At 44.1% G+C, this 17,915-nt stretch overlaps 1 protein-coding gene across 9 annotated transcripts in view; it reads right to left on the minus strand.

Moving 5' to 3' along the window:
• Positions 1–374: 374 nt before the first annotated feature.
• Positions 375–17,915, minus strand: part of RUBCN (rubicon autophagy regulator) — a 61,249-nt gene continuing 43,708 nt past the window's right edge. For 3 of the 9 annotated variants that reach the window (XM_027585804.2, XM_027585805.2, XM_027585802.2), the window contains 10 exons: positions 17,756–17,857; positions 9,304–9,364; positions 8,434–8,566; positions 7,185–7,330; positions 6,528–6,592; positions 5,823–6,061; positions 5,178–5,239; positions 4,556–4,709; positions 3,397–3,490; positions 375–3,173 (listed from right to left, as the gene is read on the minus strand). In XM_027585804.2, coding sequence (XP_027441605.1) covers positions 2,995–3,173; positions 3,397–3,490; positions 4,556–4,709; positions 5,178–5,239; positions 5,823–6,061; positions 6,528–6,592; positions 7,185–7,330; positions 8,434–8,566; positions 9,304–9,364; positions 17,756–17,857 — 1,235 coding nt within the window. In that variant the 3' untranslated portion in view covers positions 375–2,994. Of the gene's footprint in view, positions 3,174–3,396; positions 3,491–4,555; positions 4,710–5,177; positions 5,240–5,822; positions 6,062–6,527; positions 6,593–7,184; positions 7,361–8,433; positions 8,567–9,303; positions 9,365–15,132; positions 15,208–17,755; positions 17,861–17,915 lie in introns of all 9 variants that reach the window. The other 6 variants (XM_027585806.2, XM_027585799.2, XM_027585803.2 and 3 more) reach the window with 3 other exon arrangements.

A 17,915-nucleotide genomic window follows, 5' to 3' on the forward strand; every position in this document is an offset into this window, starting at 1 on the left:
CAATGTGGGGCTTGAACCCACAACCCCGAGATCAAGAGTCGCATGTTCCACCGACTGAGCCGGCCAGGCGCCCCTATCTCACTTTAAAATAAGATATTCACATCAAGAGGATGGGTAGGGGGCACTGGGAATGACCAGCGCCCATATCTTTGATAGATGAAGAAACAGAAATCCAGAGAAACAAAGCGATCTGCTCAAGGTCACACAGCAAGTCAGTGACGACACATTCTCACACCCACTTTTCCTGACTTGGAAGGTCCAGTTTTCTTTGCATTATAATTCAGAAACCTCCTGAATTTTCAGACATGCCTGCTTTACAGTGGACAGTCAATACCATTTCCTGATAGTCAAGGCAGACAAATAAAAGGCAGGAATTTCATTTCCTTAGTTTATTAAAGATGACAATAAACTGTTGGGCTATGTATGAATTACAGCGAGTAGAAATCCAGTTCAGAACACGAGTTGTACACGAACAGAACATCTCTCTTTAGACTCTTGCTCCTTTATGTTAATTCAACAAAAGCTCTAAAGCCTTGGCAGAGAAAGTCAACAACAGCCTCATTTAAGTGGAAAATATCTGCCTTCCACTCTTCTGCTATGTCTTGAACCTTGTCTCTACCTTGTAAGCAAACTTTTAACTTTTTTCCCTTTATTTATAAAAAAGAACACTTCTTCCCTCCCTTTTCATTCAGAAGGAAAGCTCTTCAGTGCATTCAAAACTTTTCCCCACAACAGCAGGGGGTTTTTAGATACTGCTATAAGTTGCAAAGTGCTTTCAAACATCCCATACTCTTTCCTCTCTCTCTTTCCTCTCAAATAAATAAATAAATGGGTATTTGGACAGTGATGACAGCAGAGTGTCAGGGTCACTAAAACAGATACGCAATCTAAGGAGATGGAATGGGGAAGGTAGAGAAAAATAAGTGAAAAACCAGGAGCATGTAAGATCGTTGAGCTCAACTTTGGAAACTGCCAGCATTTTCCATCCTTTGGTCCTCTGCTAATACGAAACAGGCAGGACAATAATGACAGTGCATCTCTCCTCCAGTGTAGTGACTTAAGAGTAAGGAGCTAGATGTATAATTTATACCAAAAGTGGACACAGCTCACCATTTTTTTACAAACCCCTGAATCTGAATCGGAGGCCTAACCCTTAGTAAGACTTGAGTTGTGTGGGGCCAACGGAGGACAACGGAGCTCCTAGTTAGCCCCTCAAAACCGGGCTGGGCTGGAGGCCTTGGCTTTCAGAGCCTCCCCCATGAACTAAAGGGAGAACAGCCTCAGGGTCTTCTGGCCTGATCCTAAGTCTGAGGCAGAGAGACCAGAGCCATGGGTCACTTTCTCCCTGCTCCCTCTGGCCCAGGTGAAGCCTCAGCTCTGGCCATTATTTTACTGCCCCTTCTACTTCCTGTGAGACTCCTGGTGGCCTCCAGCTCAGCCACTCATCAGCTTCCACCGACCATGTGCTACTTTCTGTTCAGCTTCTTGGGGCAGTGTCCACAGCAAGTTTTTTCTACTAGCAACCAATTATGGAAACGTACGTATATAAGAAGTCAGTCACCAGAAAAAAAATGCTGTGTGCTCTTGTTCACAGAGCTGCCAGCCCTCAGAACAGCAACCCCAACCAGTGTTCTAGGTAGGGGTCAGGGGCTACGGCAACGTAAAGAACACCACAAACATATTCACGGTCCCATCAAAATGCACATTTTAAGAAAAGGTGTGTTTGTCTTAAAATTAGTAACATGAAAAGAATGAACATATGGATATTACCAGGCTACAGAGTTCAGTGCGTTAATAGGCATAAAGGCTCTTGTTATCCCAAGAACATAGGAACATTCACACTCACACTCACACCCACAAATGGCCAAGTTCTCCAACCCCACTAAAGCACAGATCTCCCTGCCCCCACCCTGACTTTAACAAAAGAAACTAAGGCAAGAGTTCAACCACCGGGGAGGGTCCCAGCTCTGTTGCAGGGAGGGGATGAGAATGGAGTACGGCCATAATTTCACTCAGAACCAAAATGATCATCTAACAGAAGACACAGTGGCAAGGGACCCACAAATTAGATAGTGGCTGGAGTTTCTGCCTGCAGCTTAGGATGGCATCAGGAACTTGCCCGGGCTTGGAAGATCATATCTGCACCAGAGCTAGGTTGACTAAAAGAGACCTTATCACGTAAGAGGAGGCCAACAACTCCTCTGATCGAATAAATGCCCTTGAAACAACAGAGTTGCAGCCTCACTTATGCTTGGTAGAAGGATCTGAAGGGGCCTGGCTTAACTGTCAGTTCTGTTGCTTTGCTTCAAGCCCACCAGGGTAAAGAAAGTCAGTCTGTGACATCGTCAATGCCTAGAATATTTCAAACAAGGAGGTCATAGTGGCCTCCTTGAGGTCTCTAAGGATTCCAGGTAAGAATGCTGTTTTTATGGCCTCAGAAATTACCTGCGTAAGCTGGACAGAATGCCCGCGATGTAGTCCCATTCCCTACTGCTTCTCCTCAGGGCCCAGTCTGACTCTATTCCAAGACAGAGAGAGAAAACTCCATCCTCCTATTTCAGCAGCAAAGGAGAAGTGAGTTGGTTGGGAAAGGCCTGACTCAGAAGCTCCAGAACTAAAACAAAATGAAACTGGAGATGATACTTGAAATGCAGCTGAAACCAGATCTGGTCCAAGTAGAGAAGGCCATGGATGTCAGAAGAATTGGGTCTCACCATCCATTCCCCTGGCAGAGGCACTAGAAGCTTCACATAAGGACTCATGTGTCAGTTCTGATGGAAATACCCGGTACCTACAAATTGTCGTAACAGACTGGACCCCACCAACCTAATAAAGGTTGATTTACATGGACGTTAGACAAGTCATTAAAAAAATAATAATGATAATAAGACAAAAAAAAAAAAAAACCCAAGTGGGGAAAGTCCTAAAAAGGGTGGCTCAGTTCTGCATTATGTGTGACGCTGGCCCCTGGAAAGAGGGCTTAATGTGCTTTCTTCAGGTGGCCTCCAGGACGGTGGCCTCTATGGCCAAGGCTTCCATGGGTTCCTCCTCGTAGTCTGACATGTAAGACTCCAGGCTCTGTTTGGCCAGCAATTCCCGCCGGGCCTGCAGCCGCTCACACCGGGGACAGCTTCCAGACTTGAAACAAGCTTTGTGGTAACACGCTTTACACTCTATTCAGGTTGGAAAGAGAACAGAGAACAACCTGTATTATCTCAAGCTGGAAGTAAGTCACTGCCACAGCCCCTTCTTGCCACCAAGGCTTGGTGTGCCAGGGCTGAAAACAGGGAGTTGCTGAGTCAAACTCAACTCCTGTTAACAGGGAAGGCTAAGGGAAATAAATTAGCGTTGGCTTCAGTCTTGTTTGCCCACTCCATACCTGGCACCGGTCCTTACCTTCACAGGTCCGGCACTTATGGAGCTCAAAAGGAAAGATGATGTCATCCTCATTCTGACAGAACTCACAGATGAAGCCCTTGGCTTGGCAGAGCTGGGGAGGAAAGGGATGGGCAGCGAAATCAGGGGCAGCATACCGGGAACTGGCACCAGGGGATGAACACAAGTGAGGGAAGGAGCAAAATATAAATAAGACTTGAAGGGGCTCTCAGGGGTTCTCACGCCTTCTGGGAAGAGAGCCAACTGGACGTGGGAGCATGAGAGCCAAACTGAGGCCAGGACTGGGCGGTGTGAGACAGAGCTTTAAGGTGGGTACGAGAGAGTTTGAGAAACTCCAACCACAAGAGTGGTTTGCGATGCAGAGATGAAAAGGAAGGAATGGTGCCACGAAGGGCTTCCTAAAGTCAAAATTCCAGTGTGGGTGATGTTTCTATTTTGAAATAGGAACCACAGCCAATTAAGATAAAATGTGAAGACAAGGGTATTTCTCCAAAATAACACCCAGCCTTGAATCAGGTTAGAGCGAAGCCTTTCTGATCTCCACATATGCCCTGTTTTAAGCTCTAATTCTGGGACTGTCACAGGAACACAAACTGGGCATATTCTAAGATGCGAAATTCTAAAAATGGAACTTCTGAATTTCTGGCACATTGAGTTTATCAAGGACAATAATCACTTGCATCTATAGAACGAAGCTTACAAAATGCTTTCACGTAAATTATTTCATCAATTCACAAAAATCCTGAGAGGAAAGGACAAGAAGTTATCTTCATTTTAGAGACATGAAAATTGAGGCTTACTGCAGAGAGGGCAAAGTATTTCCTTTGGTCACAGCAACTGAAAACGGTAAAGCAGAGACCCTCCCCAGATTCTAACTTAGGGTTCTTCTCCCACATCAGGACAATTCTATAGTGAAGGCCTGCTCAGTCCTGCCCGTTACCCAGGGGCTATGCCAGCACCACATCCTCTTCACATTCCAGGTTCTTCAGATCTGAATGATTTAGCCGTTCAGCAACCCAGGGAAGAGCAGTCCCGCCCAGTTTGTGTCACAGTGCTGACAGACCATGTCAACTTCCTGGAACTGCAGAGCAAGAACCCGGGTCCACCCCACTCTCCATATCCCTGAGCCCAGTCCCATGCTAAAGGGAGATCATCTCACCATGCATCTCTCTACGTGGGTAGCCCCTGCCCTGGTGAGCTCAGCAAGCCGGGGCCCCAACTCCCCCTTCCTGGTTGCAGTCAAGTCATTCAGTGAGTACAGGTGGAGATCCTCAGTCAGGTGGCCTGGAACTGTGTCAAAGGAATCCAGAAGCCTAGAGGAAGTGAGGGGAAGTAAGCAGGTGTAGGAAATGAACATTTTATGTGGCACATCAAAACAGAAGTATCTCTATCCAGAAGCAGGACAGGGAAGAGAAGTGTCCCAGGCAGAGACAATGAGGGTGGGCAACACTCAGTCAGCCTAGGTGTTCCAGACCACCCCAGACCCTCCACACTATTAGGTGTCTGGAGAGAAGTGACTTTTATGCCCTTCTGCACAGTGATTCATGCCAGCTTGCAAAGAGTGGTAGGTCTGCCCTGGATAGAATAACCAGAGATTGCCCCTTCCGGAGAGAAGGATACAGACACAGTTACTGCCGTAGGCTTTTCGTTTACCATTTCTGGAGTTTTCTGCAAATCTCTCTACTTCCCCTCTTCACATAATAAGGGACAACTGCTGGGGCATGCTCTCTTTCAGAGACATTAACCCAGCAAGAGGCCTCTGGCCTCTACACAAGACTTACTCTTTGGCCAGTCGGCATGTCTTAAACATGTTCTTCATGTGATACAGCTGGATCCGCAGCAGCTGAAGAGGAAGATGTTGTGATGGTTGAGTGGGGGGCAAAAGCAGGTATGAAGAGGAGAGAAAAAAACCATTAGAATGACCAATACCCTTATACTGTGGGGGTCCGGAAGCTTTGCAAGCAGCAGCCAGAACCAAACTGTTCTCTACATCCGTAACTCAACAACTTGCTTTAAAATGACCTCCCGTCAAGAAGGGCCCCTCTGCTAGGCTGGGCTCCCGAATCACGTACACAGCTGACAGCCACTGAGAAATCCAGCATTTGAATCTCTCCCCCCACCCACCCCCATACGCCCTTTTCCCTGCAGCATACGTTCAGTGCAGGGAGAACTCCTGGTTTTGTCACTGAGTGCCACCCATGGCTTCAGAGCTGCCGTTGTCATGTCTGAGGCTCTAACTAGATAGACAGGTGGGAAAGGGCGGGAGCCCGAGAAAGTACGCAAAGGAAGCACGAGTGAGGAGACCATAAGAGCTCTGACATGATGACAGAGAGGAGTGTGGTGATCCTGGCAATGCCTGTATGAACAGAGAGAGGGGATGAGGGATGAGGAAGGGAATCTGGGATGTGGCCTTTCAAGGCTCTTACCCGGACTTGATTGAGCAGCTTGACCTTCCTATAGAGGGCACTGTTGATGTCCTGCACATTGAAGAGAGGATCGTTCCAGATCTTAATAAGCAGGTCCTTGGAGAAATTGCTGACATAGTACTTGCTGAAGTCCCACTTGCGCAGAACCCGGCTGGGGATGACCATCTGGGCATTTTCATGGCAGCACTGACAGAAGTACTTGCCCAAGTACTCACAGTACCGCAGCCGCTTAATATAATCTGGAAAAACCAGAAAGTCATAGGTCAGATGTGGCTTTCCCATCTACAAGCCAGTGAGGCAGCTCTCTGGTTCCTTTTCAAAGAGTAGGAAGAGATGGCCACCCAGCTCCTTCCACCTCTATGTGAGCTCCCAAAGCTAGCAGAAACCCACGGAGTGGGGCCTGTGGTTTGTGTGTCCCTCCCTGAAGGCCACTGAGGAAGCAAACTTTGCCAGAGATGGTGAGATCCAACTTCCAAGAACCTGGCTTCTTCATTACACAATTCTGGTAACATGCCCCCAGAAATAACTTCCCTCTGATTGCCAGTGGTCTTGCCTAGCCCTACCCTCCAGGTCCAGGCCCCTTCTTTCCCTTTCCCAGTTCTGCTCTGTCGCCTCCTCTCACTCTCTCTCTGACCGGCCCCTCTCCTGAGTGTGTGAGACGGTACAGCCACTGGAGGTGGTATCGGGGTGGGAGAAGATGCTCACCAGGGTCAGTCCGAATGCCACACCCAGCACAGCGGTAATTCTGCTTGGCCACTGCGATCTTCCTCCTGAGGAGAGGGGAAGGAGAGGGCTTTGGCAGAAACCAGCTACATGAGGCCTCTGCCGTGTAAGGATACGGAGGCAAACACAGAGCTCCTGTTAAGTATGGGGACGGCGGGGGGAGCTCACCTATTGCGTTTTAGAGGAGTTGGACGAAACGAACCCATTGGGAGAAGCAATTCAAACTGAGGATTACTAGGTTAGAATTTAGATCTAGGCAGGGACAGCCCCCAGTAATGAACCATACTTCCTGTACAAATATAAGAGATGAGAAATAGGACAGAGGAAAGAACAAGAGTAAAGAAAAGCAACCATCCATCTTAAGAGAGGAAAAACCAGAAAGCTCACAAAGTACTGGGAGGAAGGCAACAACTGGGAAGGCCAGAGATAAAAGACCTCATTTCTGGTTAGCTCTGGGAAGCAATAGGAGGAGCAGGAGTAAGACTTGTGACAAGATGGATAATGCCCTCTCTCTGCTATTAAGTGAACAGAATTGTGTGGGAGGTACAGGTGGAGGCAGAGACAAGAATGTGGGGAGACAGCCCCGACAACCCAGAGGATGTATCCATTTCCCAAAGGACACAGACACTGGCTACTCACGTCGGGGCTGGATGAACATTAAAAATGATCTGGGGCCGGGGTGGGGCCCACTCCAGGTTGCCACGAACACGAATCCGCAGCTTGTAGATGTCAGCATGCTGCCCGTCATCTGGTGAGATGGGCAGTGAGTCAGGGATGGGCAGGAGCTGCAGGAGAAAAGCACAGGGGGAGGGCGCCTGGGTGGCTCAGATGGTTAAGCGTCTGCCTTCGGCTCAGGTCATGATCCCAGGATCCTGGGATCGAGTCCTGCATCGGGCTCCCTGCTCAGCGGGGAGCCTGCTTCTCCCTCTGCTTCTCTCTCTCTCTCTCTCTCTCTCTGTCTCTCATGAATAAATAAATAAAATCTTAAAAAAAAAAAAAAGAAAAGCACAGGGGGATCTAACACAGACAGTCTGGGGGAACATACACTTGACCCTTTGGCCATCACAGAAACACAGTTAATGAAAGATGTTTCAAGAACACCTCAGGTAAAGGCTTTGAGGAACCTTGGCCCTCAAAACAAACCACTAAGGCACAAGGCTACTAGAAGTGAGGGCCTTGTATTCCAAGAAGCAAAAGGAACAGAAACAGCATTCCAGTGTGGTGGCAACCATCGCTGATGCTGTCCCTGAACCCACCCCAGGGCCCTTGCTATGCTATACGCAACCGTAGAGCAAAGAAGAATATGAACAGTTCACTTTTTCACAGTGTCTCAAAGGTGTTCACAACACAGGACTTCCACCTCTGGATCTAGTAAGCAGTCATGTGGAATAAGGAAAATGATGGAGCCATTATCTCCTGTTTTGACCATTGCTAGGGAAAACCCAGGCAAGCATGTATTCATGCATTCATTCATTCATTTAACACATTTGTAATGAATGACTTCTATGAGTAAGGAAGGAAACATATACACTCATTCTAGATGGGGGACATGTGACAAAGGAGAACAGCATCAGAAAGGCTCATAGCCTCCTGAGGCTGGACAGTGGGTAGAGAAAAAATGCTGGAGAGGGACGCCTGGGTGGCTCAGTCAGTCAAGTGTCTGCCTTCAGCTCAGGTCATGATCCCAGGGTCCTGGCATCTCACATTGGGTCCCGAGGGTCCCAGGGTCCCGAGTCTCACATTGGGCTCCCTGCTCAGTAGGGAGTCTGCTTCTCCCTCTCCCTCTGCCTGCAAGCTCCCCCTGTTCGTACTCTCTCTCTCTCTCTCTCTCGGTCAAATAAATAAAATCTTAAAAAAGAAAAGAAAAAAAAAAGCTGACGAAATCTACCTTCTGAGGGGCTTCATGCTCTGGAACTAGCCATTCTAGCTCTGAGGCAGCTGGGAGCTGCATGCCTTCGAACTGCTTCAGGAGTCCCATGGCCACTGCCTCCGCAGATGTGGAGTGAAGGAAACAGTGAGAGCTGGAAAGGAGATTCAAGGAAGGCTGAGCACAGCAAAAAGACAGGAAGATGGGAGCCTTCCCTCCAGGATCTGATATTATACCCTGTGACTTCTGGGCTGAGAATACTCGCAACACCCCTGGTCGGCTTGGCTTCTTTCCTCATCATCTTCAGACACACGCAGGGAGGAAAATATATTGATCTTACAGTCTGAAGACTTGGGCTCAAATCCCACTTAATAGCATTACACGGCACTGCTAGTTAGAGATTCTGTATCACTTCCCTTCTCTGAGCTTCAGTTTCTTTAACAGCAAAATGGGAGTTATAACAGCTGTTTACAAAATAAATGGAGTAAAACTGCCTTGTGAACAATGAAGGACTATTTGCTGCTCCCAAACCAGCTATTATTTCCCCTAGTTGGATCTACACTGTGAAACCGGTTCAGTTAGATTTCATAATCAGAAATCATGATCACTGTTCTCTCTTTCGGACCTGATCTTCTGGGGGCCTCCGGTATCATCAGAGTCAGCAGAGAAGGAACAATCCATACTGTGAGCTTTGCCTCCACCAGAGCCCACCCCGTTTAAACCAACGATCCTGGGGTCTTGCCACCATCAGGCAGGCCCATCACTTTAACTTTAACCTTGTCTCTTTGTGAATGTGGATGTTTCATCTATGGCTTTTCCCATCCAAATGCCAAGAACTGGGTTTGTTTCTCCACATATCAAAGGTTTTATTGAAAAAAAAAAAGTACTTACAAGGACTGGGAGGAAGTGAAGGATTTGCTGTTTGAGGCTGTGCTCCTTCTGATATCAGCATCTAAATGGAAACCAGAGATAAGGGGAGCAGGAAAGGGGAAGGGAGGAGGTGAGAGATAATAATGGAAACCATTCCAAGCTTTTGCCAGCTCAGCACTCAGGGTAGCAACTACAAGCTACATTCTATGCAGGATAAGGAGCAGAGACCAGCTGAAGCTCTACACATAATTTATAGTTTGGCTCTGTTCAAGTCACAATGAGGCTGAATTAGTGACATTATACACAGCATGGAGACGGTCAAAATGGCTACAAATCCACGTGGGAATACAAACTCAGATTTGGTGCAAAACAGTGAATGAGAAAAGGAAGCATCCTACGGCACACAGGGACACACCCTCTATCAAGCAGAAACACAAAAAAATTACTCCAATCTCTCCCCGTTCTCGAAATCTCAAGCCCTCTTAAATGATAAACTCTCAGAGGTAAGAACTCTGTCTAGTTGGTTTTTTGTATTAAAATCAGACTTAACACAGCACTTGGATCACGGAGGTAACTCATTAAATGTTATGTGGAACTGGAGCTTTGCTCCTAACACCTGACTACTACTACTATTGCTTCCGAATGTGAAAAGTCTTCTATATCCTTATAAAAGCTTCATGGAAAGATTTCCTGTCTGTCTGGTGGAATGGGAAAGAACAGAACTTTTCTATGACTTGGCAGCTCCCTGGAGATGCCTGGTAACCAACAAATGTTCATGGCGATACTCAACATGATCTTTTCTATAGAACTCTCAAGCATAAATTACAGGAAACTATGGCATACTTTCCAAAGCCTATTTCTGCTAAAGGATTTTGAAAAGGATTTCTGATAATGATATGCCTGAACCTTCAGAGACCTCGTCTTCCCAAATATGTTTGATGGGGAAAATGTGAAATAGAGCACTCATGTTCAAGAAAGGCAGACAGAGTGTATTCAAGTCATGAAAACAAGACTGTTGTGGTAAGTCTCATCCCTCATTTCCTTTGATGCCCACTGAAAAGACATTCCTTTCCTAATTAAAGCTACACAATGATCAATCTACTGCATCTGAGCCCCTCAAGAGAGCACTAAAGCTTACATGACATCACTTGGCAATTGGCCATAAGTAGCTCAATTGTTCTTCACGCTTCCTCTGTATATTTTTGTATGTGCCACTAGATCATAAAATCTCCTTGTGAGGAAATGAGAGCATGTCTAATTCTTCTGCTTGGCCCAAAATACTTAATACAGGGCTCTGTGTGTTCAAATAATATTCCTAACAAATCAATGTTTTCAAAGCTATATACGCAAGAGAACAGAATAGATACCTGTCAATGAATTTTCATATGCTCTCTAAGCACAGAAAAATTTAAGACAGCAACAAAATTTTTGCCTAGTAAATAGCAAATTCTATTTTATTTAACAGAGAAGTTCGCATATATCACATTTTCTGTCTGAATTTGTACCACCCAAATCCAGATCTTAATACATTGTTAGTTGCCTATTCCATTCTAAATAGTACTAGTGAAGAAAAAAAAAATTCTAGGCAATAGTAGACCTTCACAGACCATTTGATTTGTAGCATTTATATGAATAACACTTATACTGCCTTGGATTTGTATATAAGTCTTGTCTTGCCCTTATAACCCTGCTTTGTACATAATAGGTTTTCAGAAAATATTTCCTAAATAACTGATTAACTGGCTAAAAGCAAAAAGCAAATATCAGCCTGTTGGGAGTGATAGAAAAAAAATGAGAGAAAATCTTAGACAGATATCCTTGAATAAAGAGCTAACCAATGTTGCTACTGTAGGCCCAGGCTATTAAGGAAAATCCTGCACATCAGAGAGAAGTGGTGATAATTCATGGTTGCTAAGGAAACCACTGTCTTCAAAAAACTATTTAGTAGTTCTTCAACCTTGTGGAGAAGTCATTTTCTCTTTGAGGGAAAAAAAAAAATCATTCTCTGCTCTTTGGAAAACATAGTCCAGTCATATTTACCATGTTTTCTCTTTTTTACCAGAGGTGCGATGACTTCCTAGCTAATCATGAATACTTCCAAGAGTGTGGAGGACCACACAGGTTTGGCTGTGACGATCTCACCCCAGGAGCAGAGAGGGAGAAGCAGCACCTGATATCGAAAGAGACATGCCACCTGACACTGGCCAAGTACTGTGAAGGCCCTGTGGGTACTGGGCCTCTTCTGCATTCTGCTGACTCTCTGGTCAGTTCAAGCATATAATTAAGTTAATGTGGTTGGAATACTAGTTGAGAATCTGGATAAAAGTAGACCAGGGTCTAAGACAAAAATTAATGAGTAGAGAGAGGAGAAGGCCATTCAGTTGGATGGAAGTTAACATCATTATGAAACTTTTAATTGATTCTTTGGCAAGTATTTTTTCCTAAGAGAACTGATTTCAAATGCTTCTGATGCTTTAGATAAGGCTATCACTACTGACTGAAAATAATTCAAAAATAAACCAAAACAAAAAATTTAAAAAATGACATGCTGTAAGAAATTTTGCATGTCCAGGCACTGGTATTGGGATGATCAGGGAAGAACTGGTTAAAATCTCGGTACCATAGCAAAATCTGCAAATTTTTAAACAAAGTGAGGCACAGGAAGAGAGCCGACTTCAGAATTTACTGACCAGTTTGACATTGGTTTCCTTCCTGCTTTCCTTCTAGCAGATAAGGTAATACCCAACACATTTGGAGATCTAACTCCAGTGAATTTTCTGTAACTGCTGACTAGAGAGGAAACATTTTTAAATGGAGAATCACAATTACTCTGCTTTTTAAAAAAGAAAAAGAATATATAAAAGGGCAGTGTGAGGAGAATCCACTGATTACCTTGAAGTGGACATAATTTAAACACTTGTCAGAAAACCACAGTTTATGAACTTCTGTCTTTATATATTGTCCCAGTTATCAATTTACTGCCTTTCAGCTCCAAACCCGCCCTTCTTTTTGTCTGCTCTATGATGATGGAGCCGGACTCATAAACAGTGGCCCTCTGCCAGACAGCACCATGTTAAACTTTGTCAGTAGCGGGCACGGCAGGGACACTGGAGGAGGAAGGGGTTTCTCTTGCTGAGTCTGGTGTGCTCCTCTAGGCAGACTCCAGTATGTAGGGCATGTGACTTTCCCCTGAGGAAGCACACCTCCATGAAGGTGGCCTTCCAGCAGAGTGCCACTAGCGGTACTTCTCACAAACAGCTTGCCCTGGCTCCTCCTGGGAAAGCTTCAGGCAAGTGCCACAGGACTGGCACCTCCCAGGAACCACCTCCACCAGTAGCTCTTGCGTTCTGAGCATCTCAGCCCCTCCCTAGCGGCAGCCCCCGCCAGCACCCCACAGAAGGGTTTCCTGACGCTGTTGGCATGGTACCGGTTGTGGGCAACATCCCCAGGCATTCTCTTAGGGCAGCTCTGCAGCCTTAGAGAATGTATCCAGCTCTATTGAGCCAGGAGGTCTGGATCTCAGCCTTGGGGATGTGGCCATCTCCTACATTTGTTCCTTCCTGGGTGCTTTACATCAGCCCCAGGGATGCTGACTGCTACCTATATCTACTATTCCTGTATTCTTTAGAGTTCCTTTTACTCCTTATGAGCCAGTCTCCCATTACTTCAGTCCCCCATGACAGTTAATAATTCTTTATTTTAAATTTTCCCTATTCAAATTACTCTGTGGTTTCTGTTTCCTAATTGGACCACGACTAGATACATGTATGTGGAAGACTGAAATTCTAGAAGAATCACCAAAGGAAGATAAAGAACAATTGATAAATCTGTGATAAAAGGGAAAGGAGGGGTGGCAAACAACAAAACCATAAAGCTAAAGAAGCTGAAAAGACAATCTGCGAATGGGAGCTTATGAATGATCTCACACCAGTCTGGCAGGTACCATCAGAAGGAACTGATGAAATAAAAGAAGCCAGACACAAAAGATCACATACTGTATGATATATTTATATGAAATGTGCAGAAAAGGCAAATCTATAGAGGCCAAAAGCAGATTAGCAGTGGACTGGGACTCAGGGTGAGAACAGAAATTAACCGTAAATGGGCACAAGTAATCTTATTGGGATGATAAAGATGTTCTAAAACTAGATTATGGTGACGGTTGCACAACTCGGTAAATTTACTAAAAATTATTGAAAGGAGTAGGTGTTGATGAACACAAAGCTTTCTACGAATAAGCTTTCTGTGATCACAAGGTTTATATCTACTAGTTTATTGCTAGGAGGAAGTAATTTCTAAATCCTTTTCCTTCAGAAACACCTTTGTTCCATATGGTCTACTCAATAAATCAGAATCTAAGAAATGTGACTACATCAAGCAGAGTATTATACTATATAGAGTATTCATCATAGATGATGTCTATAATATGATGTTGAAGCACTTACATTTTTCCAAGGGTGTTATAGATTTTAATGACCTTCCTCTGATAGTATTCTCAGAGGTTCTTCAAGAGCATAAATCACTTAAGATGATCAAAAAGACACACATCTGTAAACCTCTGGATATAATCGGAAGACCGCTAATGAGAACTATAATGACACTCTTTAGAAAGAATTTTGTACCATTAATAAACCAGAAACAGATGAAAAGGAACAGAAAGCAATAAAGAAGTCTAGAGTAAAGAAAGATGAAATGTAAATTATACTTTCATAAATAAGAATCTATATGTAGAAAGAAGGTAAAACAAGCCACTACTTTTGAGAGGACTTGTTCTGATTGCTTTCCCTCTAACTCCCAAAACGTGCTAGGATTGTGGGTCACAAGAAAAAGCAGTTTTTTAGTTGAAAAATGTTTCATATACATATATAAAATGTATAAATGTATAAAAATGTATAAAAAAATTTAAAGCTCCCAAAATGGGGGAAGAAAAGATGCCAGCAAGACCAAATAAAAGTCTGCCTTACGGTTAAGGCAAACTGGATATGCTCTGACAGACAAATGGCTGGCAGTCAATAAATGTACCCGCAAAAGGATTGTGGTTGTAAACACATAAGAAACCAGTTAAAAGTGATAGGATAATTACATCTCAAGCAAGGGAAGACGACGTTAGAATAAATTACAACGGTTTGGAAACAGAGAAAAAGGAAACTAAATACTTTTATTTCTTCAAATCTTCAGCTAATCTTATATAAGTATTTCAAATTCTAGTGGCTGACACCATTAACAGTTAAAATGAACTGTTAATAAAAAGTCCTGAGTTTTGCTGGTGTGTGTTTTAAAGCCACTTTGAGTAGAAAATCACTACTTTCAGTTAACGCCTCCCTACAGAAAGCCTACTGGTTTGAATCATAAAGCAATTACTAAGGCCAAACAGTTGCTGCAGTAAATCCTAATGGTATGCAAAATTCCAAGAAGAGCTAGCTTTCTGCAAACTGACTCTGCAAGTTCAAAACTCTAAAGACACACTATGCTTTCACACCATTCTATCTGACTTCTGCTGTCTGAACATGTAGCAGTAGCTTAGCTATTGGTTTGAACTAAAATCTCTTCACCTGACCACTGCTTTCTAAACTGTCTGCTACCTCCATCAGCCACAGTGACCACTCAGTCTATAAATATCACTGGAGGGAAGGGCCAACAAGGACAATCTCAGCGAGGAGGATTGTTTGGGGGTCATATGAAGAAGAAAATGAGTATCTGAAATGTTCTTTGCTGGCTCAAGTCTGGTTTTTCCCAACTAGTCTCTAAACCTTATAGACAGGTGTCACAAGATACAGAATGTACAAAAGCTGATGCAAACATTCACACACATGCATGTACAAGGGCACCCACACTTCCAACACAGGCTACCTGAAAACATCGAGGCCATTGACACTGAGAGTCCGTTCTTTGACATGTGAGTCAGGTTAGATCCTTCGCTACCATCTGTGATAATGATTATAAAAGGGGGCCCTTTAGTATTCAGATAGGAGGTAAATCGATGAGAATGACAGTTCTATACCATATGTTCCTGGAATCAGGACTTGACTTTGCTCCAAAAGATGAACCACTTTTAGGACGTTACATCCATAGGCAGGTACTCAATATGTCTTGGGACATAGTTACTGCTGCTTCCCCAACCCAGCCTGGCCTTAAAGACCTCAAAGGTAGTGGTTCTCAACGAGGGGAGATTTTGCACCCTTGTAGATATTTGGGTAAGAGGCTGAGGAAGAAGCTAAACGTTCTACAATGCACTGGACAGTCTGTTACAACAAAGAATTACCTGGCCTAGTGGTTGAGAAACCCTCCCCCTAAGGTCTTTTCCTTTAACAATTTCCATCCTGAGCTGACTAGAGTTAGTAGACTAAACAACTCCTCTGGGGCCACAAATGCAACAACAGCTTCCCCTAGGAATGCATTTCATGCCACCGCCAGGCAGGCTATTTCAGATTTGGCTCCTTCCAGACTGAACAGCTTCCCCTGGCTCCTTGCTTTGCTGCAAGGAACACTTAGTAGTCAAGTGGACTGCTCCACACCCAATGAAGCAGTGTTTTGAATTTACCTTAATATTACCCTCATGAAATTCTGTTGATCCGAGAGATAAGGCGGAACCCTTTTATTTTCTTCTAATTTGAAGATCAAGTCAATCAGATTGTGGTATAATAAACGATAGTTGGTCTCTGCCTAGTTTTGGGCATAGAGCTCCTAAAACCTTTGCAATTTCCAGAGTGATAGGACTGTCTTTTGTTACTCATAGAGTCCCTTTCTGTTATATCTGAGTCACCTAATGAGGTGACGCTTAGGGAGCATCCAGATAACTTCAGGGGGCTGGTTGCCAGAAGAAAAACCAACCACCAGATTAGAGGATTAGAAATTTTAGCCCCTTCCCCTATCACCCAAAAAGGGAGAGGGACTGCAGATTAAGTTCCATCACCAATGGCCAATGATTTAAGCACTCATGCCTACCTATGAAATGAAACCTTGATAAAACACTTATAATGGTGAGGTTTGGAGAGCTACCTGGTTGGTGAACATACTAACATACTGGCAGGATAGCCCACCCTGAGTGCATGGACACAGAGGTTCCTGGGCTCAGGGAACTTTGGGACCTTACCCTAAGTACCTCTTCATGTGACTGTTCTTTTGTATCCTTTACAGTAAACAGTAATCTTAAGTGTAGTGTTTTCCTGAGTTCTGTAAGTCATTCTAGCAAATTATGGAATCTGAGTTGGGGGGGGAGGTCATGGGAATCCCCTGAATTTGTAATTGGTTGGGGAGAAGAGCAGGTAACCTGGTGACCCCATTTGTGGTTGACATCTCCAATGGGAGCATCCCGTGGTATTGAGCCCTTAACCTGTGGGGTCTATGCTAACTCCAGGAGTTACTGTCAGAACTGAATTATCAAGATACTCAGTTGGTGTCAGAGAACTGGAGAAATGTTGTTGGAAAACCACATACAAACAAACCAAAAAAATGGGGTTTTAAGTGGCAATTATTGCCGTGAATAGAAATCAGAGTTATTAAAGAGAACAAAGAAGGAAGATGTCCTAGAGACCTGGAAAAATATGTGTAAAAATTGTATTTCTGAATGGGGAAGAAATCCAGCTAGCACCAGGTTTTGATTACTATTGGAGGTCTGTGCAGGTGAAAAGTGAATTACGTCAATTCTCTAGATTGATATAAACAGATCTATAAGAAAAGATCTATTCTTCATCATCTTACAATGGAGAATTACAGATACAATTCACCTCTGTAAGAAAATAACTTGTGGGAGAAAGCTTATGTCCCAGAACTGCTTTTTGGTTTGTTTGCTGCACTGATGGGGACTTGAAGAAATCTATGATTTGCAGGAATGGATTAATCCATTAATCATGGGTGAACCTGATTTAACACAACTGCCTTCCCAGATTAGAGCCCCTCCCCTTCTCTGTGTAAATGCTTACAACAACAACAATGACGGCAACGAGGGTCTGGGACTCTGCTAAGCAAGTGAACACGGAGAGAACAGAATAAAGCTCTACTTTGTAAACTTCATTTTTTTTTTTCCTGTTTTGCTTTTCCCCCCAAATGATTCTTTTTGTCCTTTTCTCTTAGGATTATAACAAAGCTCCTTTTAAACACTTTGAAACAATCTTGAGTGTGTTATGGAGCACAAGAGAATAGGATTCTAACTTCAAGCAGGTATGGGCCAGTCCTAGGCTGTGAGCAGGAGGAACGCGAGTGAAATCTAAGAGAAAGGTGCAACTGAGACCCACCCATGTGACTTCAGCACCCAGACCACTCTGAAGCACTTCCTTTCAGTGTTCTTTTCTGCTTAAATTTTACTAAAGGGGTTTTGTTTTTAGCAAGAGAGGCCGTCTCTTACAATTACTGACAACGTTCCAAAATGGACCATATTGAAGATTCTCTATACTTAGGGAAAGCTTCTCAGTCTATGACTTCAAACTGAAAGAAACAGGTAATGAAAGTGGACTGAAGTAGTGTCGCTCCTTACCTTGGATTTCAAATTCATCAACCTCGTCAGCAGAGCCAGAGTCAGAGAACTGTGTTGAATCATGTGAACTAAACTGGGAGCTGCTAGAAGTGACCCGAAAACCTGCTATGTTTAGAAAGAAAAAAAAAGAAAAAGAAAGGTAATAAGCAGGACAGAAAGA

Source organism: Zalophus californianus, chromosome 1, assembly GCF_009762305.2.
Source record: "Zalophus californianus isolate mZalCal1 chromosome 1, mZalCal1.pri.v2, whole genome shotgun sequence".
NCBI classification, from domain to species: Eukaryota; Metazoa; Chordata; class Mammalia; order Carnivora; family Otariidae; genus Zalophus; species Zalophus californianus.